This window comes from Ricinus communis, chromosome 1 (assembly GCF_019578655.1).
Source record: "Ricinus communis isolate WT05 ecotype wild-type chromosome 1, ASM1957865v1, whole genome shotgun sequence".
NCBI classification, from domain to species: domain Eukaryota; kingdom Viridiplantae; phylum Streptophyta; class Magnoliopsida; order Malpighiales; family Euphorbiaceae; genus Ricinus; species Ricinus communis.
In genome coordinates, this window is record NC_063256.1 from 840,112 (window position 1) to 866,773 (window position 26,662).

General features: G+C 36.1%; 2 protein-coding genes and 1 non-coding gene across 9 annotated transcripts; all 3 read left to right on the forward strand.

Moving 5' to 3' along the window:
- The first annotated feature begins 2,461 nt into the window (after window positions 1-2,461).
- TRNAH-GUG lies at window positions 2,462-2,533 on the forward strand. The gene has a single exon. It is a non-coding gene; the product is annotated as a tRNA-His (tRNA).
- Window positions 2,534-3,303: 770 nt separating this feature from the next.
- On the forward strand, window positions 3,304-14,140 carry LOC8289171. 7 transcript variants are annotated; one of them, XM_015728918.3, is made up of 21 exons: window positions 3,305-4,307; window positions 4,634-5,176; window positions 5,284-5,400; window positions 5,477-7,468; window positions 7,641-7,757; window positions 7,920-8,102; window positions 8,197-8,259; window positions 8,446-8,517; window positions 8,617-8,880; window positions 9,206-9,325; window positions 10,167-10,226; window positions 10,349-10,389; window positions 10,532-10,609; window positions 10,714-10,798; window positions 11,242-11,406; window positions 11,573-11,625; window positions 11,822-11,906; window positions 12,488-12,587; window positions 12,681-12,808; window positions 13,439-13,716; window positions 13,800-14,140. In XM_015728918.3, exons 1-15 carry the CDS (start codon window positions 3,474-3,476, stop codon window positions 11,374-11,376), a joined length of 4,704 nt encoding a protein of 1,567 aa, XP_015584404.2. In that variant the 5' UTR covers window positions 3,305-3,473; the 3' UTR covers window positions 11,377-11,406; window positions 11,573-11,625; window positions 11,822-11,906; window positions 12,488-12,587; window positions 12,681-12,808; window positions 13,439-13,716; window positions 13,800-14,140. The 7 variants fall into 7 exon arrangements, with proteins under 7 accessions (XP_015584407.2, XP_015584404.2, XP_015584401.2 ...); XM_015728915.3 differs by having other exon boundaries at window positions 13,439-14,140; XM_015728916.3 differs by having other exon boundaries at window positions 11,830-11,906; window positions 13,439-14,140.
- Window positions 14,141-15,829: 1,689 nt separating this feature from the next.
- On the forward strand, window positions 15,830-17,971 carry LOC8265848 (SPX domain-containing protein 3). Its single transcript, XM_048375383.1, has 3 exons — window positions 15,830-16,179; window positions 17,113-17,278; window positions 17,457-17,971. The coding sequence occupies exons 1-3, from the start codon at window positions 15,934-15,936 to the stop codon at window positions 17,825-17,827; spliced, it is 783 nt and encodes a 260-aa protein (XP_048231340.1). The 5' UTR covers window positions 15,830-15,933; the 3' UTR covers window positions 17,828-17,971.
- Window positions 17,972-26,662: the final 8,691 nt, after the last annotated feature.

A 26,662-nucleotide genomic window follows, 5' to 3' on the forward strand; every position in this document is an offset into this window, starting at 1 on the left:
ATTTGTTGGCCTTGCAACTTCAAGGTATATATGCAGTGTTTTCTTTTTCTTTTCTATAATTATGCAGGAAACTCAGTACTGCTTTAAAACTTATCAACTGTAATGTCATGATAATTATTCATGCAGTCTATTGATTGAATATCCATCATTCTATGTAGTCAAATTTTTATTGTTGTTGTATTAAATTATTAGATCAAGGACGCATATTTTTAAAATTTTATATTTAAACAAAAGAGAATGACATTGTATTCTTAATTTTATATTCACTTATATATGTTACTCATTTAGCATTGTAATGCACCACAATAATGAAAAACCTTTAATTCTTTACTTCTGCAGTTTGGACAATATCAGACCCATTAAAAAGGTATTAATTCTTCGGTAACGTGCAGCAATAATTAAAAAAAATATTCTGAGGAAAACAAGTGCGAGATCTGAGAGTCATTATGTTGTATCATTCTTGGCCACTAACTGTGTGCACGACAGAGCTAGCAAAAGAGAAAAGTCAAAACAGATTCACTAACATTTGTGCAAGTGTATTTTTACCTGATCACATATCCTAATAAACCCTTTAATCACAGCCTAACTACCAACTAAAAAGAAATATCTTGAGTTTCTATTGCAGGAAGATTTCCATTACCTAACTTACATGTGACCAATTCCTCAACTGCCAAGCCAAAGAAATTCCATACCCTTTCATCCTTTGCTTGTACAATCCAAAGTGATACAAGAAGACACTGCGCACAATTTATTACCATGATTGGATAATCCAACTTCTACTTTCGTTTTTGATAGACAACTAAGGAAACAAACAAGAATTGAAGCTTCGAGATTTTGGTTTGTGTCTCAACTCTTGACCATGAAAATAATTAAAATGACTCCTTACCCACTCGAAGGCATGGAAAATAGCTTGTACATATCCTAAAACCTTTTCCTTTTAGGATGTTACATTTTTCTACTTGTTCTGTGCCCTTTGCTTTGCTTCTTTTTGGGCTTTATATATGTAATTGATACAAATTAACTAATCAATTTGTGGGTATATATCTATATTTTTGTTTTTGCATTATGTGGGCGTTACCTTGGGTTCACGCTGCAAAAGCTATGATTCCATGCCCCTACTTAAAAGTCATACACAGTCGAACCCCACTAGCCAGTCACAGTACTATTACTCGTGTAGTATTTGTGTTTCACGTGTGAACCCCTCCCTTCCATAGCAGCTGGTCACGGCAACAACCCATTTTGGAGACGCTTTACTACTCTTCTCATCTCTGTTCTCTGTCTTTCACAATTACTCATTTTCTTGCCAAATATCCACAATTTAATGGTCCCATATCAAATATGTTTTTGAATTCTATATAACTATATCATGAAAGATTGCACGTGCATGCAGGGCGTGTGGCACGAGAAACAGGAAATTGGTGACTATAGTACTAATACTGTGGCTAGCTTTGTGCTGTCTTGGATCTGCTTCTTCTGTTCATCAAATTTCTTGATTAATGCGCATTAGTCGATGTTGCCCTCTATTTTTATTTTTCCTTTTCTTAAAAAAAATTACACAAAAATAAATTTCTTATTATTCAGTCAAATTTGCAACAATGTTCCACATCCTTCAGTTAATTTATATTATATATGGTACGTATAGGTTAATCTGTCCCTTGGTGCATGTCGGCAGTACGTAGTTTTCATGCCCATGCATATGTATTACATTCATTTGGACGTTTGACTTTTATCTTACTAAGAAAGAATTGAAGAAACTTTATGAACAGGCGGACTAGATTTTGCTTCTGCTGGTCATAGTCAACTTCCCTCTTTTCTTTTTTTCTTTTTTATTTTTTCTTTTTCAATTAATGCTTCAATTTTGAGATAAGTCATTTTCCTTTTTCTTCTTCAAGAAATCTGTTTATAAACATTGAAACTTTCCTTCCTTGAAGTTTACAGAAGGTAGAAACTTTCGGTCTGAAAAGCTCAGTTCCTTCCTGCTCCCGAAATTCCTAACATTGAAGAAAAATGGGGAGGGACTTATGGAAAGATGTGGACTTTTAAACTATATATATATATTTATACTTAAATGGTCAAGAAAATGGGCATTCCCTTAATGTGGAAGTTTACGAGGGTCTTTGACATTGAGCATGCCGTAAAGGCAGGTATCAGAAATTTTTAGATCAACAGCATAGAAAAGATAATCACCGAAATGAGAAATTAAGCAAATCTGGTTCGTGCAATGAGTTAGTAAGTTAGGCCAATTTTTTGTTTTTCTTTTCTTTAAAAGATGACATTCTCTATTTTTATTTACTTTTTGGTTGAAACATCACTCAAAACATCTGTAAATTGCAGTTTGTATAAAAGATTAGTCACTTATATACATCAGAAAAGGTCATCTGATTATTATTTGTTTGCATTTACTCCACTTGATTCTCTTTTTCATTTTATTAGTATTGGAAACTAAGCTTCAGTTCATAAGGTGGCTGTAGTTTAGTGGTAAGAATTCCACGTTGTGGCCGTGGAGACCTGGGCTCGAATCCCAGCAGCCACATTTATTTTTTCTCTTTCAATTTTTGGGAGTTCACTGAAAAGAAATTAAGACAGAATATATATAAGCTTTTTCTTTTCCTCTTTGGGTGGAGTCCAATAACCCAGAACACAGGAAAAGAAGAACGTCAACACTAGAAGGAGGCCCAACCTCTTTAATTGGGCCTTTAGAAGATGCTCGATCAGGTATCTGTTAAAGGCGGTTAGGCGTTGATGGGCCAACCAAACAGCAGTCTTTTTTATTTGTCTGAAAAAAATCTAAAAGCCGTAACTTTTACATGTTTCCAAAAGAAGTTCAATCATCAAAGCAGTAAAGTGTTGAATATACATGCGCAACACTTTTATTATTATTATTATTTTGCACTAAATTTAAGATCGATTTCAAACTGTAAATTTAATTATTGTTGGATATAGAGCGTATAATACAGTTATTGGTTAAGTAATTTTAGATATGATTTCGGTTTCAGTTATCTTCTAATTAAATCCAGTTTCAATTGGAATAAAATTTTGAAGGATTTAAAATTTCTTGAGTCCCTGTTTTTAATTCCAATTTTAAACTGATTTAAGTTAGAAGAGTGGTCACCTACTGCGTATTACATGTACGTTAGAAGTACCCATTTGCTCCTAAAAGTCGTATTTTCTTTTGGCCCTAAAATCTTATTTCGGATTCTTTTGATCTTTTAGGACAAGTTCAGGGGGCAATTTGTCCAAATCAATTATTTATGAGCTGTTTATTTAGTTACAGCATTTATTACAGGGCTCCGACAGAGAAGAAAGCAAGAGGATCAGAAAACGCCAAAACCCACTGCCCACCACGCCGCATTTTTCTCGCGCACATATTTTCTTTTTCTTGGCCATTTCTTTCTCCTTCTGTTCTCTTCATTTCTCTCCTCTTTCTGTCTTTATTTCTACAGAGGAGAAAAAGCGCAAAAGGAAATAAAGAAATGTCGAAACTAAAAGCACTCACTAACTCGCTCGTGACTCAGAACCAATTCGTCGACTCACTTACAGCTCATATATCTCTTTACCATTCCAAGTCTCTCCCTTTAAATACAAGTCCAAATCCAAATCCAAGGTCTTCAATTCTAAAATGGTTCTCATCCCTCACCGTCCATCAACGCCAAGCTCATCTCACAACCGTCGATTTCAAATTCGTACAGCTCGTAATTCAAATGCTAGGCAAACTCCGTACACAAGGTCACGGCCGTTTCATAATTCTCCCTGACCTCCCCGTAAGTGACCTCCCTAGCCTCTGTTATAAAAAGTCACGTGGCCTTTTATCTCGTGATGCCGAGTCAAACGAGTCAGAACGGTTAATTTTTGAGTCTATTCGGCTTTTTGGTTCGAGAGAAGGCGAGGAATCAACTTCCTGTTCGATTAAGTGTCTAGATTCGTTGACTGTGAGTGAGGACTTGATTGGAAACGTGGATAAGTTTGTTGAGACAATGGACAGGGTTTCGAATGGAGAATTCTTAAGAGGAGAAGATAGTGAATTAGGATCTGATTGGGTAGAATTGGATTGGCTTAAAGCTAAAGGTTATTATAGCATCGAAGCTTTTGTGGCAAATAGGTTAGAGGTGGCACTGAGATTAGCATGGTTGAATTGTGGTAATGGTAAAAAAAGAGGGGTGAAAGTGAAAGAGAAAGTTAATGCTGCAGGTGCTGCTGCAAATGTATTTTTGAGAAAGAAAGGATGTGTTGATTGGTGGCTTAATTTGGATGCTGAAACTAGGAGGAAATTTTTCACTGTGGTGCTTGGGAAAGCTGCAAATTCATTGGTATTGTCTGCAAAATTTTTTTAATACTATTTGCACAAGATTTTACTGCTTTATTTAATATCTTTGTTATGTATAAGAAAGTGGAAATGCTTTAAATCATATCTTAGTTAATTATATTGTCATTCACTGCTGGATATTTTTGCATTATTTATTAAAGTGCATATGTGAATTCTACTAAATATATGATTGGTGATTAGTATTTGACGTTGTAAAAATGATAATATTAATGGTGCAATGAGAAAAATAAAATTTGTTCTGTCTAAATCTTTCCATGAAAAGAAAAACTTAATTTATGGCCTAAACTTTTGGTCATTACGAGTTCCCAGACTCGTGAGATTGTGAAGGGGGCGGGTGCTGCTCTACAGGATGAGATGTGGTTATTCAGAGCAGGAGCAGAACAACCATTGAGGTATATTTATGCTGAACCACTGCGACATACTACCCTAAAGCTCTCGGCTGATGCAGAGTTTGGTTCACCTATCACATTTGCTTCTCTATCTGGAAAGGCTGCTTCTCTGGTCAATCTGTTTAATTGTTTATTCGTGATTCAGGATATTGTTGCTTTAATTTTACCAGGTCAACATAGGGAGTATGATGTGTCAAAGATATTTTTTAGCACATTGAGGTCTGTCAGTAGCATTTCTGATTGCATACTAAGAAAACTACGGGGACTTGTCATGGTTATTTCACTTGATTGCACAAAGCTGGAACTTCTTGGAGAGGGAAATATGAAGCATTTAACCAGTAAACAAAAGGAAAAGCCTAATACAGGTAGTCGTAGGAAGAAAGCGAAGACTCATAACATGAAAAAGCCAGAATCTGCTCCAGATATAGTTGTGAATGAGGCTTACATCAACAAACCTCTGAAGGTACCTTTTCCCTTAGTGATATTTCCTAGAAGTACTGTTATGATTTCTGCACTTGAACATTTGTAATGAGACCATTTAGCAATGAATGTTTTTGAATGATGTCTTAGAATCTTGAGTACACATTTGCTCATTCTCAGAAGATCAGGTCAACGGAGTTCAATGAGACACCTGGTATACCTCATGGAAAGGAAGTACAAGGACACATATCGTCAGCAGTTGAAATGGTTGCATAAGTTTTCACTTGGATAGTCTTTGTTATTGATGATTTAAATGGTTTTATAATTGGTAGCCTGTCATCAGGAACACTCCCAAGGATTGGTTCTTGCAAAAGGACGAACTGCTGCAAGGAAGAATAGGAGAGGGAGAAATAAAAATAAAAATAGAAACTCTAGCCTTAACGATCCGGTTGACATAAGAAACTCTGAAAGATCAGTTGCAGAAGCACCTTGTGTGCCTGTTATCTCTTCAGATGAGGCAGCAATGCTTGGCAGAGCATCAGATGATTTAGCCATTCAGAATGTATTCAGTGATGATTTAGTTGAAAGTGCGAACTTTACATTAAATACGAGTTTCTGTGGTTGTGTTACTGAGCCCAGAAAGGAGGGTATTGATGCCAAGAGAGTCCAAGGTCGTGTTGTTGGGTGCAACGGAGGCACCTGTTCTATAAACTCAGAGTGTAAGCAGACCTCAAATGTTATGATCGAGGACAGAACTATTTCATCAAGAGCAGAAGGAGTAAACTTTAAGATGGAGGATAAAGTAATATCTCATGCAGTGCAGACGCCAGAACTTGACACTGTTTCCAGCAATGAAGACATCAAATTTAGGAATGAAGAAACCAAGGGAAAATCAAATTTTTCCTACAGAACAGTCAGAAACATTAATGTAAAAGAAGGATCTACTCTAATTAAGAATAAAATTCTTAATGAGGCCAGGTCGACAAACCTTTCAGAATATATTTCATATGAGTGGCCTAGTTTAGCTCCTGTCTACTTTCCTTCTATTACTTCACATCTTCTGCCTGCCGCTGATAGATTGCATCTGGATGTTGGTCGCAACTGGCATAGTCACATTCGCCAACCTTTTGTTCCCACAGTTCACCAGGCAAGGACTTCTCCCATTGAAAGTGGGTACAACCGAACACTGTCTCGACCATTGCCAATGAGTTTAGATTGGCCCCCAATGGTTAGGAGCATTTCTGGATTAGCTCCATCCATGACTTGCAATTATGATTCTGGATTTATCTCAAGATTGCAGACTGCATTTCACCCGAGTTTCACTGCTCATAACATGCAAGTTACTGCAAAGACTAACGATGATGAGAGAAGGTATTCTGGGGATTTTATAGATACACCTGAATCAGCAAATGCAGAGGAACCAATGGCTGAATATGAAAGTCACTGTATATCAGAGGAAGAAATGGAAATGCATGCAGTTTCCGGGATAGATTATAATCAGTACTTTGGGGGCGGTGTAATGTATTGGAATCCTTCTGATTATCCGGGGACTGGTTTCTCTCGACCTCCTTCCCTTAGTTCTGATGATAGCACATGGGCTTGGCATGAAGACATGAATAGAGCAGTTGATGACATGGTTGCCTTCTCTTCTTCTTATAGTACAAATGGTTTGGCTTCGCCAACTGCTGCTTCATTTTGTTCTCCTTTTGATCCTATAGGATCTGGACACCAGGCACTTGGTTATGTTGTCCCAGGAAATGAATTAACTGGCAAGGTGCTACAATCTTCATCAACAGTGACAGACACAGCTGCACTGGAGGAGCTGACTGGATCTCTGGCTAACGTATCAGGTGATGTTGAAGGGAAAGCGGGAGATTCACTTCCTTACCCCATTTTACCTCCTATCATCATTCCAAATATCTCAAGGGAAAAATCGAGATCTGATTTTAAGCGCAGTCATGATCATAAAAGCCCATGTGTTCCTCCTTCTAGGCGGGAACGTCCTCGGATAAAAAGACCACCATCACCTGTAGTGCTTTGTGTTCCACGGGCTCCACATCCACCGCCACCTTCTCCTGTGAGCAACTCCAGAAAACAGCGTGGTTTTCCCACTGTGAGGTCAGGTAGCTCCAGCCCAAGGCATTGGAGTATGAGAGGTTGGTATGAAAGAACTAATTCTGAGGAAGCTTACATGCATATGGATGGCACTGAAGTTGTTTGGCCTTCTTGGAGGAACAAAAATCTCTCAACTCATCCAATGATTCAGCCTCTCCCAGGAGGTCTACTGCAAGATCATCTGATTGCAATGTCCCAGCTAGCACGTGATCAAGAACATGTAAGTATGTCCAGTATTTTATATTTTTATTATATATTCTAGAAAGGGAAATGGAAAGCAGGGACTTAAAGTGAGTACGTGAATACTAGGCACATCTCCTAGTGACTGATTATACCTTTCTAAGTTTATTATGGGGTTTGTGATGTTTTGATTGGTTGAAATTGGTACACAGCCAGATGTGTCATTTCCACTTCAACCACCTGAGTTGCATAACTGTCCAGCAAGAAAGGCATCTCTTTCTTTGATGCATAGCCTCCTTCACGATGAAATTGACTTTTTCTGCAAGAAGGTAGAGAGCTTAAACGATTGTTTGTTATTCTTTCTAGAATTTTTCCCCCTAAATCAAGAAATAAACGTTAGTTAGAACTTGTAGATTAGATTTTCTTTTTTCTTTCTCTTTCATGGGTTTGCAACTATTGTTTAATACTTGCCTGGCATGGTTATATTGAAGGTTGCTGCAGAAAATATGGATCGGAAGCCTTTCATTAATTGGGCTGTCAAGCGGGTTACCCGGTCTCTCCAGGTCCTATGGCCCAGGTCCAGAACAAACGTCTATGGATCAAATGCAACTGGGTTGTCCCTTCCGACAAGTGATGTTGACCTTGTGGTTTGTTTGCCTCCAGTAAGAAACTTGGTAGGAATTCTCTGGAAGGGTTATTGATTAATTGCTTCTTCCCATTGCTCAACACTTTAAAGGGTAGGAGCTTTAACTTTAGATCCTTTTTTAGGAACCTATCAAGGAAGCTGGAATTTTGGAGGGCCGTAATGGTATTAAAGAAACTTGTCTACAGGTATATTGTAGCTGTAGCCCTGTGGTTGGACTATCACTGTTGGTGATTTTTGTTTCTACACTTTAGTAAAGAACTTTCTTCTCCTTGTTTTAGCTATATATCTGCAGGATTAGCTTTGCCTAATCATTATAAAGATGTTGTTTATGTGGACTTTTGAAAATTTATATCGCTACCTTTATCTTCCAGCACGCAGCCAGATATCTTGCCAACCAGGAGTGGGTGAAAAATGATTCGTTGAAGACTGTGGAAAATACAGCTGTAATGCTTCATTTTCAGAATTATATTATTCTTACTTTTCGCACCTTAGTATCTCTCTCCTTTTGTTTCTTCACATGCCTGTACCTCTATTTTCTTCAGATACCAATTATTATGCTTGTAGTGGAGGTTCCCAGTGATCTGATTATATCTGCTACTTCTAATATACAATCAACAAAGGATGAGCCGACTCGTATGACTGCTGAAAATGAAAACTGTGTTAACTCTGATATTGTCATCTCAGAAGAGTCAAGTTCGCCAAAGTGCTTGCAAGTTAATCATGATAGTCGGAAGGATGTCAAATCAATTCGTCTTGACATCAGCTTCAAGTCTCCATCACACACAGGGCTTCAAACTACTGAATTGGTAAGTTGTTTCTTGAGAACATATTGCTTAACATCACCAAAACCAATTCTTTGTTATGATTATATAATATAGATTTTGTTCTACCAAAAATTTCAGTCAATATTCCATAAATGAGTTGAGGATTATACTGGGTAAATTAGGGTTCATTATACTATGCATCTATTCTGGTATTAAACTTTGGCTTCTTTCCTCAAGCTGAAAGTTTATAAAATCTTCTGTGGGTTGATAATGATTTTTCCAATTAAGGATGTTATCTGTTTTCACTACCTCATTTATCATTAACACTTTGTTTCCATTATTTTCTTATCCTCCTTTGTTTTTGCAGGTAAAAGAACTTACCGAACAGTTTCCAGCTGCAACACCTCTTGCTTTGGTACTTAAACAGTTCTTGGCAGATCGTAGCCTTGATCAGTCTTACTCTGGTGGCTTAAGTTCATATTGCTTGGTAACTGCACTTCCTTGCCTGCTTTAGCAATGTGCAGTTTCCCATATAAACCATCTTGGGGATTTTTACATTTCACGCCACTGGTGACCTGATAGGGCAAATGATATATATTAACTTGATCTTTTTCAATCCATTTTCTGTAGGAGCATTTCCTCCAACTCATTTTTTACATCCACGTAATTTGTTGAATCAGGTTAATACAAATTTTGCAATATGTTGAAAGATAGATCCTTAAATTTTATGAGCATTCGCAGCTTTTAGCTTCCTCTAGCCTATGATTCACATACTTCCTTATCTCTCTTTTTCTTTAATCTTCCATATGTCCTCAGTCAGATGATCTGTTTGGTTTTGATGTATTGGTTATATGAGGTTTGGAAAATTATTGGTCTTCTTTGCCCCTTTGTTTGGAGCTCTATTAAGTACAGTGGACCCTGAATAGGATTTTCAGGATATACTTCTAATGCACTTGCCTATCACATGCAAGCATCTTTCAAATGGAACCAGTGCTAATACCATAGGAGGATAATTTACATTGGCAAAGCACAATTATGGCAATTAAACACTGAGCAATTAGTTTTCCCAAACATTTGAGGTGATATCCTATTTATTTTAGTAATTATTCTCTTTTTCTACAAGTTCTAGGAAAGTATTATCTTATAATTATCTTAAATTCATTATGAGACAGGATGCTATAATACTGCTGACAAGCACTTCTTACTTTGCTACTATACATTTTGTCAGCAAAGCACTTACATGTGTATTTCATTATTGCATGAAACAGGATGCTCTTTCTCATTTTGGCTTCTAATTTTCTTATTCTTGTTATCAACTCTTGTTGCAGGTACTATTAATTACACGTTTTCTGCAGCATGAGCATCATCTTGGCCGGCCTATCAACCAAGTAAAGTTTATATTGCAAGCCCAATATAACCTGCACAAATGTTTTTATTTTCTGTTTCTGTTACCTGCTTGAATCCAAACTATAATTGCTTTCACGTGACTGCTTTCTGGGTATTCTTACAGAACTGGGGAAGCCTTCTGATGGATTTTCTTTATTTTTTTGGGTGAGTCAAAAGCTCATTATAAATTGTTTCCCTTAGGTTGTATTGTTGGAATTGGTTAAATGGACTTCAAAATAGCAATCATTACCAATTTGGTTTTATTTCAAATTTTCTTTTTGCACTGATTTGTTGTTTCTCTCTAAAGGAATGTGTTTGATCCTCGCCAAATGCGTATCTCGGTGCAGGGAAGTGGAATATATATAAACAGGGAAAGAGGTTATAGGTAATAATAGCATTGGCTTTTATTAAGATGTATAAATGACTTGCGATCTTGTGAAATCTTTTGTTTTCTACAATGTACTGATGTTCTACCTTGTGGTCTCATAGCATCGATCCAATACACATTGATGATCCTCTTTTCCCAACAAATAATGTAGGGAGGAACTGCTTCCGTATACATCAGTGTATCAAGGTAAGCCTGCATGTTGCTGTTGTTGCATTTACCATCATTTATAAGAACTGTCATTCATCAGCATGGTTATTGAAGCAAAGAAAATTCCAGTTGACATTTCCCGATCACCTAATTCTGGATATTCAAGCTATATGGTGAAACGATTTAGAATAGTTGCATCTTTCCAAGCTAAGCAATTCTTGAGCAAGGAATTTCACAAAATTGCAGATGTAGTAATAAACTGAATAAAATTTAATCATAATCTTAAACTAGTTTGAACCAAATACAGGGATTACTTCTCCCTACCCGCATTGCTACAGCTAATTTTGTATTATCTGTTGAAATACCATATACATGCTCTTTGGTTCACATCTCTCAATCTTTGTTAACCTGCAAGTTCTTTCGTTTGGCATAATCTCTTTCGCTGAGGATGGTTAAAAACAATAAATGTTTCTGTGATGTAGGCATTTTCAGAAGCTTATTCTGTTTTGGAGAATGAGCTGACCTCCTTTCCTTCTGAGGCTGATGCATGCTCAAGGTCACCATACAGACTGCTTCCTAAACTTATTCCAAGTATTAATTCATCAGCGGGATTTTAATTGCCTGCAATGTACTAATCTGTTTGGAAGGTACACTTTAAACTGCTTGTAATGTTAGTTATTGTTTGAAATGTTAATTTTAGTCTTGTGACAGGCTTTGCTGTTATATCTTATGTAAAGTCCCATGCAATTGATTTGAGAGCATTTTTTCCCCTCAAAGAAGTCAACTATCCATATCATTTTTTACTTTATACAGATAAAAGAGGGGCATTACATGAAGGGAAATTTTACAACTGTATTGCAGTTTTGGTAAGACTCTTTAGAGATTCCTGTTTCACATTATCGGCTCACTGCAAATGAGTTTTCAAGGATATTGCCATATTAAATTTTATGTGGCATCCCGGTTTTTCATTTTCTATTCGGGGCTGAATCATAAAGTTTAGGTTTGAGATTATACTTTTCAGCTTAAACTTGCAGTTGTTGTTCCCCACCTAACACCTTTCAGTATTCAAGTTGATTCAGGATTAAGAAATTGTAGAGATGTAAGCAGGCTGCTTTGGATGTCTGAAGAACATGCTGAAACTTGAAAGGTTTGCCTTTTCCGTTCTATATGAAACTGCTTTTACATTATATGTACATGAGATCTTATGCCTGTTATTTCATATTAATTGGAGCATTAAGCGGTGAATTCTCTTCAAACATGAGAACTGTTGGAAGGTGCTAAATTGTATTTGGTTCAGAGTATGAGGTTCTTATAATTACAAAATGACAGACAAAGGGGGTACTTGGTGAATCACGTGCACAAATTTCAATATTGTTAATGTGATATATCAAGCAAACTTTTGGTTTTGGGGGATGGCATATGCAGTCTCCATTTTATTGTACCATTGTAGCATAGGATGTAGCTTCATATTGTCAATCTATCATTTGTATTTACGTTTTCATGATATTTTAGATCCTTTTACTTCATCCAACAGACCAATAATAGAATGTTAATAGTTCTATATGATAACGTTTCAATTATTATTTAGACTCAAAATATGATCTATTATATTGTAATTTTCATCTTTGTTCTTTTTTTAGAAAATATTGGACATTATTTCCAAAAATTGATGGGTATATGTGCTTATTCTGGAGACATGAACTTACATATGACTTTGATTTCTTGTAGATGGAAATATCTGGCAGACGATTGTGCCTCCAAGTTCTTGGTTTGACCTGACATAAGCTGAGCTATATATCTGTGACAGCCTATCTGTGGAGCCATTGTGGTAATTCAATATATTGAATGCAATATGCCAATACCCTCTCCTTTCAGTTAAAACATAAAAAGAAATGACCTTATCTATGACTTTGATATTCAGTTCGGATGGGAATATCTGCCCGAGGATTGTACCTCCAAAGTTATTGGTTTGACCTGACAAATTATAGCTGCTTGCATCTTTCAGAAAGCAGTATGTGTCTGCTTGAGTCCATCTGTGGAGCCCTTGTGGTAATTCCTATCAAATATAATATGCCAATATTATCTCCTTTCATTTAGAAAAGTAGAAAGAAAGAATTATTTTATATATGCATATCCATATCTGGATGTGATTTCTTGTGATGGTATGTAATACAAGAGATTATTTTTGGTGTTCTGCTGTGTAGATGTTCAATGTTTATGTGTAATGTTATTCTCTTGCAATGTGTTGCATGATTAATTTATTAGACTTCATGCTTTGAGGATTTGATTATTAGTTCGGATTTTGGTAATCTGGAGAACTAGTTTAAAAGATGGTTTTTGAGAGATAGAAGTGTGTCCTTTCTAGGTTGTAAGTATAATCCTGATGAAATGTAAGAATTTTTGAAATCGCACATTTCAGTGTTAGGAGTGTATGGATTGAGTTATACTCTTCCACTGGAACCTTCCATTATCAGGAAAATGAGGGTTTTACTGCAATTAGATGTGCCGTAGAACCCCATTTCTGTAAGACTTTCTTTTTGTCATTCCTCTCTTGTATTTAGAGTTTCACTCCAATTTTCATCTATGTTTGTATTTGTTCTGACATAATTACATAAATGCACCAACAGTGTCTAATTGATTCATATCCTCACTGAACTGCTTGAGCTTATTTATTTTCAGGAAGCACTGCATCTTGCTACAGCTGTTATTTTCTGCAGAAATTTACTCAATTTTCCTGCCAATTTCGGATTGGGTTTATTATAGAGCTGCTGCAGAGTTCTTGCTTTGTTGAGTTGGAGGGGACGTGGCTTTTTCTACCTCCTGGATATGAGGCTATTAGGGCAAGAAAGGTAAAGAGAAAATGGCTAACAGCAAAAGCAAGTTGCAGCCAACTGGACAAAGCAAGTCTTTTTCTGGTGCATCCTACTTTCTTATTCCCGTCTGTACTTGTGATGAAGGTATGGTATAGTACATATGGGTTGAAGGCTGTTTAACTTATTATCCTTTATGCACTGGTTTTGCTCTTCGTTTGGATCGTCAGTTACAGGTTAGCATTCTGTCATCAAGATGAACAGCTTGAACATGTAGGAGATCACAGATGGGACTGGGTTTTGTTACTGTGACAGATAGATGAAAATTAGACCATCGAATTTGCCACTTGCAATAATCGTCTGGTACAATCCAGTTGATTCAAACTGCTCAGTGGAAAGGAATATAATGATGTCTGCTTAACGGCGTTGTTGTTTAGATAGAATTATTACGTTTGTAATTTCTTTTTTCTAACTTAAAGAGGAATTTTGTAATTAATGCTATGCTTCTAAATACTCCAAAGAGTTATTCTACTGTTTATACCAAGCACACAGCAACAACATTTCCCGAGAAGCATCATTCGTAAATCTGTTTGTCCATTTTCAATGGATACAGGATAATTGATCTTATGTAGTCACCGGAACCTATGCAGATGGCCAATTTTGCTGCCTCTATCGCGACTTTGCCATCGTTTGTCTGTGTTAGTATATATTGAATAAGTCGTGAATCTGAATGAAGAGCCGCATCATCCAGCAATCTGCACAACTACAATGAGGCATGTACATGTGCTGCCCCCAGTAACCAACACAGCAATATGGCAAAAATCTTCCATCCAAAGAATCGGACAGGCTCTGTCGAGTTAATATTTACTTGTATTAAAAATATATGTGAATCTAATTGCTACGCAGTGCTGAATTATTTGAAAAAAAGATAAATTATTCTCAGATTTATGCTGTATGAAACTTGCCTCTTTCATGCTCCCGTTTCTTAACTTAAATATTAGAAAAATATTAGTATTTTTTGTCAGTTGTACCCAATTATAGAGCTTGTGTTATTTTTTCTTGTCTCTGGTTTATACAAATAGTTTTGCTAACTTCTAATTCTTTTTCTATTTGGATCTTAAGTTTTCTTTGATTTATTTTATTAATTAGGTTAGGTTGTGTTGCCCGGTGCATCCAACTTAAAAGGTGTGAGAAGTGAATATTAAACCCATGATTTCACTTAAATCTTTTTCCTTGTTTATGTCAATTAATAATTACTTCGTTTGATATCATATATTTTTTATTTTAATTATGAAAATTTTGTAGATAGATGTGTTGAACCATCCAAAGGATGCTAGGAAAAGGTTCAGGCATGTCTCCAACAAAAAAAGAAATTAAAGGTCGAGTATCACTTAATGATGCAAAAAATATATATATATTAAAAGCCAGTGATTATGACGGGCTTAACCGAAATTTTAAAAATGAAAATTAAAAACAAAAAGTATGAACTTGGGAATGATTCCTAAGATATTGAGCTCAGTTTGGGATTTTACATGCCGCCATTGTAATGTTATATGCTTTTCTATGTTTTTTTTTCTTGACATTTGATCTTCTAGAGGAAGAAACCAAATCCCCATTTATGGCTTTCTGTTGGTGCTTTCCTGTTATAATATTTCATTATTTTGCATGAAAAGATGCGCAGTTGGCTATTATTTTAATTTATGTTATCAGAGACCTATTGCAAAATTAAAAAAGATGATTTCCTAGTTCACAAATAAAATATTCCCCCATCTATTTTCTCCAAAAATCTTGTCTAAAGTGACTTTTCTGGTTATACAATCACCATTTCTAGAGGAGATTTCTGAGAATCATCCTGATCCTCTTCGGTACAAATCCTTTGTTCTCTGCCATCTCAGTAAAGTAACAAGCATTCACTCACCTACCCCTGAACCACCAATAGAAACTTTGCAATACCCCCTTCAAGAACAGTAGGGCCACCAATCAAAAGCAAGTGTAATCCTTACAGCTATGTTAAATTAGAAGTCCCGTAGTCCATTTTCACTCGAATTTGGTAGCATTTAATACGTAGATTAAAGCAACCTCTATTACGGCAAAGTCTTTGTTTCATAACCTTGGCCTTAAGTATGACAATAGTAACCGAATATGCTTAGGAATTCTCTCATCTCAACGACTCTTTTATACCTTTTTTCTAACAGCCATTTCATCACGCCAAGCATATGCCTCTAATATTCTATTTATCTTTCGCTAATATAACTCTCCATTTCTTCTTTATTTTCTTGCTCCCTTTCCTTTACACTTGCAGTTTTTGAGGTTACATTTTCTCAAAACTAAATCATTTATAGTAACAGTAGAGTAGGTTTGGAAATGAAGTTCGGTAAAAGATTGAAGCAACAAATTCAAGAAACGTTGCCAGATTGGCGAGACAAGTTCTTGTCGTATAAGGATTTGAAGAAGCTTGTTCGATTACTATCTTCTGATCCGCTGCTGTCAAGCGGATCGATCGAGTATCGTAAAGCAGAGGCTGAGTTTGTTTATTTGTTGAACAATGAGATCGATAAGTTTAATGCTTTTTTTATGGAACAAGAAGAGGACTTCATCATAAGAAACATGGTACGTGATCAACAGGAGCTTCGTTTTCTTTTTGCTTTTCTTCTTTTACGATATTCTTCATCTCTCATTTTTTTCTTTATGGATTATCACTGAATTTAGAGAGAACATGAAGTGGATTTGATGCAGCTAAAATATTGGAGTATAGTGGACGCAAATTAGAGGTAGTTTTAATATTGCTCAAGTCATGTACTTGATCAACCAAAGTGCTGTACTGGAATAAGTGAAAAAAGCGAGTTACCTGAGTTGACTCGATTAGAGCATTGTATAACTCGGTGGAGAATGCTAACTTGGCACACCTTCTGATATATATATATATATAGGCCCTATATTAGCTAGAGGGAGAATGCAATGATAATTTATATCCTTGTGAAGAAACATAGAAGCTAATTAAGGATTAATCTTACTCCTAATATATGTCTTTATCGAGTCTTAATCATTTTTTTAAAGTTTGTATTTCCATAGTAAATCCAAACTTTGTAACTGGAAAATAAGAGAGTTCTTTGACACGGAAGCTAACAAGGAGTTTGAATTATTTTTCTTAAGCTAGCATACTTTTCTTAAACCTTCCTTTTTATGTTCTATTAATATTTCTACTTATTCAATGGAATTTGAATAATTTTTTTGAATTTTACATTTCAAGAATAAATTGAGAATTCATAAATCACCAGAATATTAATAATTTAATAGTTGTTCCATAATATAAATTAACAAGCCAGAAAACTTGTACTATGTTAATTCCCCACAGATATTAGATGACAAATGAAATAGGTTTGAAGTTTTTTATTGGTGAATGGTGGACTGTATGTCTGACTAACATGAAGGATAATTCAGTAGTGTTTGATTACAATCTAATAGATTGGTATTACTAGGATAGTACAAATTCAAGCTCCGAACACACATCATGACTAAGAAACAAGGTGCCTGAAATTTCAGGAATTACGGCAGAGGATTCAGACTGTAATTGGAACCTGGGGGCAGAATGGAAGTCAGCCTTCGGAAGCAAACTATAAGGGGGAGATGAGCAAGATTAGAAAAGATATTGTCAATTTCCATGGAGAAATGGTGCTCCTAGAAAACTATAGCAATATCAATTACACAGGTAAATTTATGAACCCGATTCCCTTATTGGGAAATCCCGCTTGCTCTCGGTGCAATACGCCGGCTAATAGATATCTGGAAAATATGCATTAATCATCCATTGACATGTGAATCATCCATGTGAAGATACACCCAGTATAGGCAAATCTTTATTTAATTTTGATTTTTTTTTTTGGTAGGATTGGCTAAGATACTGAAGAAGTATGATAAGAGAACTGGCGGTTTATTGAGGTTGCCATTCATTCAGAAAGTTCTGCAGCAACCATTTTTCACTACTGATCTCATTTCAAAGCTTGTCAAGGAATGTGAAAACACAATAGATGTTGTGTTTCCCGTGAATGAGGAAGAAAGAGCAAGAAAATTTGGAAGACAAGGAATAATAGTAGCGGGAGATGGAATTTTTAGGAACACAGTTGCAGCTTTAATGACCATGCAAGAAATTAGAAGAGGCAGCTCTACTTACAGTCGCCTCTCTCTGCCTCCTCTCAACTTGCCGGACTCGGATCTCATTCAATCATTCCAACTCAATTCTCCTATACCCATTGTCTAAAAACAATCAGAAATTTCTGAATGCATATCCAATTAGCCACAGTTATATAACATCTGGCAGCTTGCTTGTGTTTTATTTGAGATACATTTGTTGCAAATGAAGAGTAGGTCTCCAATCAATATATTCAATGAAACTTTCTTGTTACTTTTAAGTAGAGAAATGTTTGGATCATATTATTGCTAGATTCAATTACATGAAAATTATGGAAACTGCTTAAAGGTGTAACAAAATCAATCAGCCTAAACTTGACCGATGACGTAACATACTTTTTCAATGTTCCTTGAGCTAAATTTATTACAGTTAAAGTGCAAACATTGATTAACATATGGAGATATTCCTCTAGGATGAATATAGGTCTCTCTCTTTATTCAATTACATCAGAACTATGGAACAGCTATCAGACAATTACATCTCTAGTATTTTGTAAAGTTTATAAAAGGGAATAAATGAGATGCATGAGGCATCGATCTTCTGCTTTTGTATTGTGTAATTGGCTATAATGTATAGCATTCCCAGCAAACAATTAGAAATAATGATTTACACATAGGATTCTTGGTGCTCAGTCAAACTGCTTAGCAGCAAGCAATTCCAGTATGCATGCATTTTGGAGACTACTGGTAAATCCATTGGTATGCGACTGTAATGGATGTAGGGATCGGAAGGGGGTCACAACTACACCCACAATGTCACACAATCAAGACAACCAACCAATTATGCAATCCAATCAATCCAAATGTCACGCAACTAAATTAACAAAGGAAACCAACAACTAAATGCAGTAAATAACCAGCTATAACAAAAGAAAATAATAGCAAACAACACACACGATTTATACGTGGAAAACCCCTACGATGTAAAGAGTAAAAACCACGGGACCTTTTGAGGAGTCCACTCTTAACTTCTCTTATTTATAAATTGAAGGAAAAAGAACCCCAAATCAATCTACAAAGGATTCACAAACCACCAATAAACACCAACAATAAGAGAATTGAAATAGAGAACAAAAAAATGTAAAATTCACCCAAAAATAGCAGCTCTGTCCAGAGACAATTTCCGATGAACCGGAGCTCCAATTGACGATCCGAACGGTCAGAATGTAGCCCCATGTGTCCTCAACAAGCTGACAAAATTTCAGCAAAATCCAACGGTGAGATCTTCTCAGAAAACCAAAATACTAGGATTGGTGCTGAGAAAAACGAGCAGGCAGCACCCTTTGGAACTCTCTAGTTTCCTCTCTCTTTTGTGTATGTTTTTCAATCTGAAAAATTGCTGCTCCCTTCACACACTAAGTGTCTACACAATAGCCTCTACAAGTTTCTCTTGGAAGCCACAAAACACATACCAAAGTGGATCCAAAAATAAAACATAGCAAGTCCATCATAAAAACCCATAATATCTGTGTCCAAAAGCAATAAAAATATTACAAGATGAGCTGGACCCATAACAATGGACTCACGAACAACCAATATAGCCAAAAGAGCCCATATGACAAAAATAACAAGAGCGCCAAGTGAGCATGGAAGGAAGAGAAAGATCCAGCAAGCAGAGCAATGAGGGCAGAGAACTTGGAGTAGGTTGTTTGATGAAATTTCATGTTAGCCGCAAATGAAAAGCAATAGATGAAAATGGAGAAAATAAAACACCATATGCTTGTTGGGCGTGTTCCAAATGGGAACCGATTCATGCATTGATATTTCACTTGAATCACTTCAAATGGCAATGAATCTAGAAATGCAAACACAGCGTGGCATGGTGTTGATGAGATGAAACCCAGCAAACTGAGGATTCAACAAAAATGGCATCAATAATTTATTACATAACCAATTTGCACAGTATAATTTTTCACGCATCTGTTTATTTTGCCAAAAAAAAAAAAAAACCATATCTGACTTTGAGTAGTATTAAATGTTTTAAATTTAAGATTTTTAAACAATATATATTAGAAGATATATTTAGAATTTATTAAAAATTACTATAACAGAATATTCAACATCGAGAAAATATAAAAAAGGATTAAAAGCTTATAATAATAATAAAAAAAGCAAACCCATTAGCTTAATTTAGGTCATGCTAATAGTTTAATTAAAATTAATATTAATTTTTGTTGACCCACTCGTATTTCTCTTGTTTGTTTATCCCATTTAACAAGCTAGTTAAATATATAGAGTATTCGAAAATATTTACTAATACAAATATAGTATAGTTTTAATATAATATGACTTCTTCTTGAAAAGGATTTGAGGTTCTATATATCAAATTTAAAAAATGCAAAAAAATGGTTTATAATTTAGTGCTTTTACACCGTGATTCTTTTTGTGACAAAAAAATACCATGTGATTTAACTTTTTGAATTTTCACTATCTTATAAATTAATATATTTAAATTTTGATGATTTGATAATAATATGATATTCATTAATAATAACAAAATCACTTATTAAGTGAATTAGGATACAATTAACTACACTGAAATCATTATTAAATAATATTAATATATATTTTTAATTATGTTAAGAACAAAATGTGATATTTTTAAAATAAAATTATATTACCTATAAGAGTATTCAATAGTTGATTTGATGGTAATGTAATTTATCTATAAATGATTTTATTAACAAAAATTAATTTTTTATTATAAAAAATAATAATATTTAGTAGTAGGGTATTAAAAATGCAAGAAAAAAAGAAGATAAAATGCTTCTTTATCAATAAAAAAACTCAAATACTCTTAAGTATAAAAAGCACCTAACAAAATATATTATTGTAATTTTTTTCATTAAATTTTAATCGTAAGATAAAATAATATTTTTTTTAAAATTGTTTTCGAGACATCCGGACTTGACCATTCTTATAATATTGGTTTGACTAATCAAATATGAAATTGAAAACCATGATAAGTAACATAATATTGGCAACAATTAATAAACCAATTTGAAAGAAAAGTGAAAAACAAAAAATGCCAAGTATATTATCACAGATTTATTATTATTATTACTACTATTTTCTTTTGGTTTATATGAATGTGTTGCGAGAAACCATAACTGGGACTGGTCTAAGATTGCTGAGTTTCTTCCTTGTCATGTCTCCCTCAGAATTGCGGCCTTTAAAACTCCATGTGAGGATGATGGGAATGATCGTATGTCTTGGATTTGGTCTAAGAATGAAAAATTTACTGTTGGAACAGTTTATGATGGCATTGTGAGTAGCTTATGGAACGAGGAGAATATCATTTGGCGGTTTGCATGGGATTGGAGAGGACCACGACGAACTCGGGTGTTTCTTTGGCTGATAGTAAATAATAGACTTGAGTACCAAAGGTGACTTGGTTAGAAGGGATATTACAGACGATCACATTTGTGATGTTTGTGCTACAGACACTGAGGATATTTTGCATGGCTTTCGAGATTGTATCATAGCAAAACAAATCTGGACAAGCTTTGGTTCCTAATCATTTCGGGAGGGAATTATTCACTTTGGATTTCATCATGGCTCCTTAGAAATGTGATGAAAGATCGGGGATTTCAAGAGGAGAGGAGGATTGGTCGGTGATTTTTGGAGTTACGGTATGGAAATGTGGAGTTGGATTGGAGAAACGCTTTAATTTTCAAAAATACAAACTTATGGAAAGAGCGAATGCTTCAGGAGATCAAAAGCTATTCAGCTGAAATTATGAAGAATGATGAAGTTAAACAAGGAATGAAGAGGGAAGTGTTAATTTCTTGGGAGCCTCCTAATTGGGCTAAACTCAAGCTTAACTCTGATGAGGCTTTTTGTTCAAGGACAGGGAGAGCAAAGGCTGGTGGTCTGTTAAGAAATCATTATGGAGTGCGGAGGGGAGTTTTTGTTTTTAACATTGATTGCTGCTCCACACCGATGCAGAACATCTTTGGTTTATATAAAGGATTACTTCTTGCTTGGGAAAGTGGTGTTAGAACCTAGAGGCGGAAGTTGATAGCTCCTGCATTATTCAAATGATACAGAATGAGGAAACCGAAGTTAATGGCCAATATCAGCTAGTGCAAAGGAATTCTACAGATGCTGTCAAGATCTTGGACTGTCTCCCTCTGTCAAGTGTTTCGAGAAGCAAACCGCGCAGCTAATTTCTTAACTGGTTTGGCTGAATTGAAGAATTTCCTATTGGTAAACGATCCTCCTACAGGATTATATCACCTTCTGTTTCAGGATGCTGTGGGCGTTACTACAGCCAGGAATATGTTTTTGTTGTTTAGCTTTGTCTGAAGCTCTTTCACTGTACCAAAAAATAAAAGTATTATTTATTTTGGTTGGGATAGGAATGTTAAAGGCTGCAAAGAGGACATATGTACTTGGGAAAGGTAATGAAAGAGAAAGACTAACCTGTGGCTGCTGTAGTGGCATGGACGACATTCGGTCGAACCTATTTCGGTTGGCTTTCTTTTACTTCGTGAGGTCTTCCCAACTGGATATCCATCACCGACATTGCTTGCCTCTTTCATTTCACTTGCTACTACTTAATTATCTGAACCTCTAACTAAACTATCCCTTACTTATATATGGAACAGGAAGACACGTAGTCTTGAAGACTCTTCGCGATCACTGAATGTCTATTTTACATGCATGGCCAATTTCCTAGTACTTTTTGTTGCCATTAGCGGCTTCTTGTTTTATTGGGCCTTTTAACGTCAATGCAACTTGAGATGTATTTATCGACTCAATCTCTTCTGAATCCTTTGATGTCTATTTCACATGGGCAATTTCCTAATACCTTTTTCTTGCAATTTTATGGCTTCTTGTCTGGCTGGAGCTTCAGTTGACTCCAACGTCAATGCACGTCAAGTTGGAAGCTTTGGTGGGCATTTTCACGAGTTTCAATTTTGTTACCGAAATGGAAAAAGAAAAAAATATTAATTGTTAACTTATGAGCATCGATTCTCAGCTGAAAAAACAATTGTGAATAAATTAAACCAACTTCCTATATGAGACTATGGAATGAATCACTTATAAAAATGATGTCCGATTGATATTTGTCTGAATTCAGGATTTATTATGTCGTGCTCCTAACTTTTAAAAAAAATATTAAGCAGTTGGAATTGGAATATTTTAATATAATGTTTGGGAATATAATCATTTGTTTTTCCTTTTTAATATGAAAATTCACCCTATATCTTTCTCTGTTTTTTTTTTTCTTGAGAAATTGAAATTTGTATCACTGACTGCTCCTCAATTCCAAGATGATTATAATAGAATGGAACACTTACAGAATGCGTCGTCATTGCGTGTAGATGTATTAGATAACCAGTGGGTAAAGCTTTCCGCCGGCTATGTGGGATATCCAGCAGCTTCCACCCCGCATCTGGCCCAATGGCTATGTCCATGTGTGCACCAAAAGAAAACTGACGAACTAAACAAAATCTGTGTAGAAAAATGTGAACCTGATAGAGCAAAATCTCAGCTAATAATTTGAGAAAATAAAGATAAAGAAAGACAAAATACACAATAGAACACACAGATATACGTGGAAAACCCCTAAATAAATTAGGGTAAAAACCACGGGCAATGATAGAAGAATTTTACTATAAGAAAAAATAATAGGAGTTACAAACTCTCTATTTATAAAGGAGAAAACATTAAAATTCTCTCTTTATAATAGGAGAAAAATAATTGCTTAACTCTCTAATATTTTTCTCTCATTTTTGGGATACTTTAATAACAAGGTGAGGCCTCTATTATATAGGCTTGGAAAGTACCTCCACATTGTTAACTTAGCAATGTGGGAGAAAATGCTCCTCAAATATCAACAATCTCCCACTTGAAGATTTGATTGAGGATCAATCAGATCTTCACACCGTTCTTTCTTCCTTGCCTTTCCATGCTGCTTATACTTTTATCAGGCCACTAGAGGATTGACACCAAATAAATTTGTCAGTGTTAACTGCCTTCGTAAAAAAATCTGCTAGGTTGTCTTTAGTATGAATTTTCTGCATATCCACAGTGCCCTCTTCCACTTTTTCACGAGCGAGTAATCTTGGACTCGTATGTGCTTTGACTTTGAATGAAAAGCTGGATTCCTTGCGAGATGCAAGGCATCGCTTCCTTACTAGCTTGTGTGCTCTTGCTACGGTACCTGTGAACACATACCTCGTAGTAGATTTGCTTTTATCAAGATCACCTGCATAATCCGAGTCGATAATAAAGTCTGATCCTCCATAACATAATGCAACATCTGAGGTTCCCTTAACATATCTTAGAATCCTCTTTACAGCATTCCAATGCTCTCTACCAGGATTCGCCATGTACCGACTTACTACTCTCACTGCATGTGCAATGTCTGGTCGTGTACAAATCATCGCGAACATTAAACTCCCCACTACTGATGCATACGGTACTCGAGACATTTCCATCCTTCCTTCTTCACTGCTAGGACTCATACTGGAGGATAATTTGAAACTAACAGGAAGTGGGGTAGAAATTGACTTACAATCTTGCATATTGAAGCGTCATGAGACCTTCTTCAAATAATTTTCCGAGAAAGCCAAATCTTCCTATTGTTTGTCTACGGTGAATTTGCATCCCTAGAATCTTGTTTGCCGGTCCCAAGTCCTTCATTTCAAATTCCCTAGCCAACTGTGCCTTTAGTTCTTCAATATGATCTTTGTTGGGGCCTGCTACCAACATGTCATCTACATACAACAGTAAGATAACAAAATCACTTTTACCAAACCTCTTGGAAATATGCACAAGTGCATTAAGTCCTGTTGTATCCAAGGCTCATGATGAAGGAATCAAATCTCTTATACCAACACCTCGGCCGCCTTTAAACCGTATAGAGATTTGTTCAACCTACAAACCAAGTTCCGCTTTCCTTTTCTTCAAAACCTTCCGGAGCATATAAATTTCTTCCTTAAGATCTCCATGGAGAAAAGTCATTTTCACATCTAACCGCTCTCAGATGTAAGTCAAATGTAGCACACATCACCAAGACTACTCGGGCAGTTGTTAATCGAACCACAGGGGAAAATATTTCGTTGAAGTCAATCCCCTCCTTCTGAGCATATCCTTTCACCACCATTCTTGCACGAAACCGCTCCACTTGATCATCACTATTTCTTTTGATCTTAAAGACTCATTTGTTGCCAATGGCCTTTCTTCCTTGTGGTAGTGGCACAAGCTCCCAAGTCTTGTTCTTATGTAGAGCTTCCATCTCTTCTTGCATTCGCCATCCAACGAGATGCATCCGAATCGCTCATTACTTCTTGGAGAGTTGATGGCTCTCCTTCCCTCGATTAGAAGGCGATGTCGACATTGCTGCCTATATCATAATCTTTATGCCAGGTTGGTGTAAATTTTATACGTTTTCCCTTTCCAAGTTCTGACTCTTCAACTTCGGCTGACTCTTCAAACTCGACTGGTTCTTCCTCTTCGTGCTCTGGTGCTACTTGGAAGAATCTTCTTCTGTAGACTTTCTTTCCACCCTGTATAGTTGTAGTCTCCGAATTTTCTTTTGAAGTGCTATCATCTTCTCCCTTCAATTTATCTTCTAGGAAGATTACATCCCTGCCGATTATAACCTTGTGGGCGTTGGGATCCCACAGCGATACCCTTCACACCATCAAAGATATCCCAAGAATAAACACTTCCCGGATTTTGGATCCGACTTTGTAGTTTCTTGGATATTATACATCACATACACAGGACTTCCAAATATATGGAGGTTTGAATAATCAACCGGCTTCCAGTCCACATTTCCATCGGTGTCTTTTGATCAATTCGTAGATGGAGACTGGTTAATCACATAACTTCGCCTCAATGCCTTATTTAGGCAGCTCCCAACAATGCTCTAGTTCTTTCTAGCGAGTTCTGTTCATCCTGCCACTCCATTTTGTTGAGGAGTGTATGCCGTGAACTGTCTCTTGATGCCTTCTTGCTTGCAAAAGCTATTAAATTCATGACTGTGTATTCTCCTCCATTATCCCGTCCTTAAACACTTGATCTTATTGCACTGAATCAAGTTCAACCCGCTTTGTAAGTTTTGAAAATTACAAATACATCTCCCTTGCTCTTGATTGGATACACCCAACATCTCCTTGAGTAATCATCGATGAAGGACACAAAGTACTTAGCTCCTCCTAGTGATGAAACCGGTGCTTGCCATACATCAGAGTGAACTAATTCTAGAACATCCTTGCTTCTAGAATTGGATGTATAATGTAATCGATCGCTTGTTATGCAATGCTCACAAAAGGGTAATGACACCTTTGTGAGACCGGGGAAGTAGATTTTTCAAGTAAGAATCTTCATGCCTTGTTCAGACATATGTCCAAGCTTCTGATGCCACACCATTGCAGATCTCTCGCTTGAACTACTTGAAGCAACAGATGCTTCTGCTTCATGCACAGTCTCTCCCAAAAACATATACAAATTAGCAGCAATTTTTTCTCCTTTCATAATTACAAGCGCTCCTCGGCAAATCTTCATGATTCCTTTCTGAACTTTGATAATGCAATTAAGATCATCCAGCTGTCCCAGAGATAACAAATTCTTCTTCAGACCTTCCACATGTCGCACTCCTTGAATAGTGCGGACTGTACCGTCATGCATCTTCAACCTGATAGTTCCAATGCCTATAATCTTTAAGGCATTATCTTCACAACTATACACAGATCCTCCTAAGATAGGTTCATAATGATGGAACCACTCTCTTCGAGAGGTCATGTGATAAGTTGCTCTGAGTCAAGAAGCCATACACGAAATCTCTTCCTGCTTTCAGTTGATATTGCTGCTTCACAGCATAATACATTTCCATCATCCGAAGTGCATGCCACATTCCCTTGAGGATTGGAATTCTTTAAACTCCAAC

Excerpts from the sequence above, each read along its gene's own strand:
- LOC8289171 (XM_015728915.3), top strand. The coding sequence starts at position 3,474 with ATGTCGAAACTAAAAGCACTCACTAACTCGCTCGTGACTCAGAACCAA. Across the intron at positions 5,401-5,476 it reads TATCGTCAGCAGTTGAAATG|GAACACTCCCAAGGATTGGT; the intron begins GTTGCATAAGTT and ends GCCTGTCATCAG. Across the intron at positions 10,390-10,531 it reads GATTTTCTTTATTTTTTTGG|GAATGTGTTTGATCCTCGCC; the intron begins GTGAGTCAAAAG and ends TTCTCTCTAAAG.
- LOC8265848 (XM_048375383.1), top strand. The coding sequence starts at position 15,934 with ATGAAGTTCGGTAAAAGATTGAAGCAACAAATTCAAGAAACGTTGCCA. Across the intron at positions 16,180-17,112 it reads ACTTCATCATAAGAAACATG|GAATTACGGCAGAGGATTCA; the intron begins GTACGTGATCAA and ends CTGAAATTTCAG. Across the intron at positions 17,279-17,456 it reads TAGCAATATCAATTACACAG|GATTGGCTAAGATACTGAAG; the intron begins GTAAATTTATGA and ends TTTTTTTGGTAG.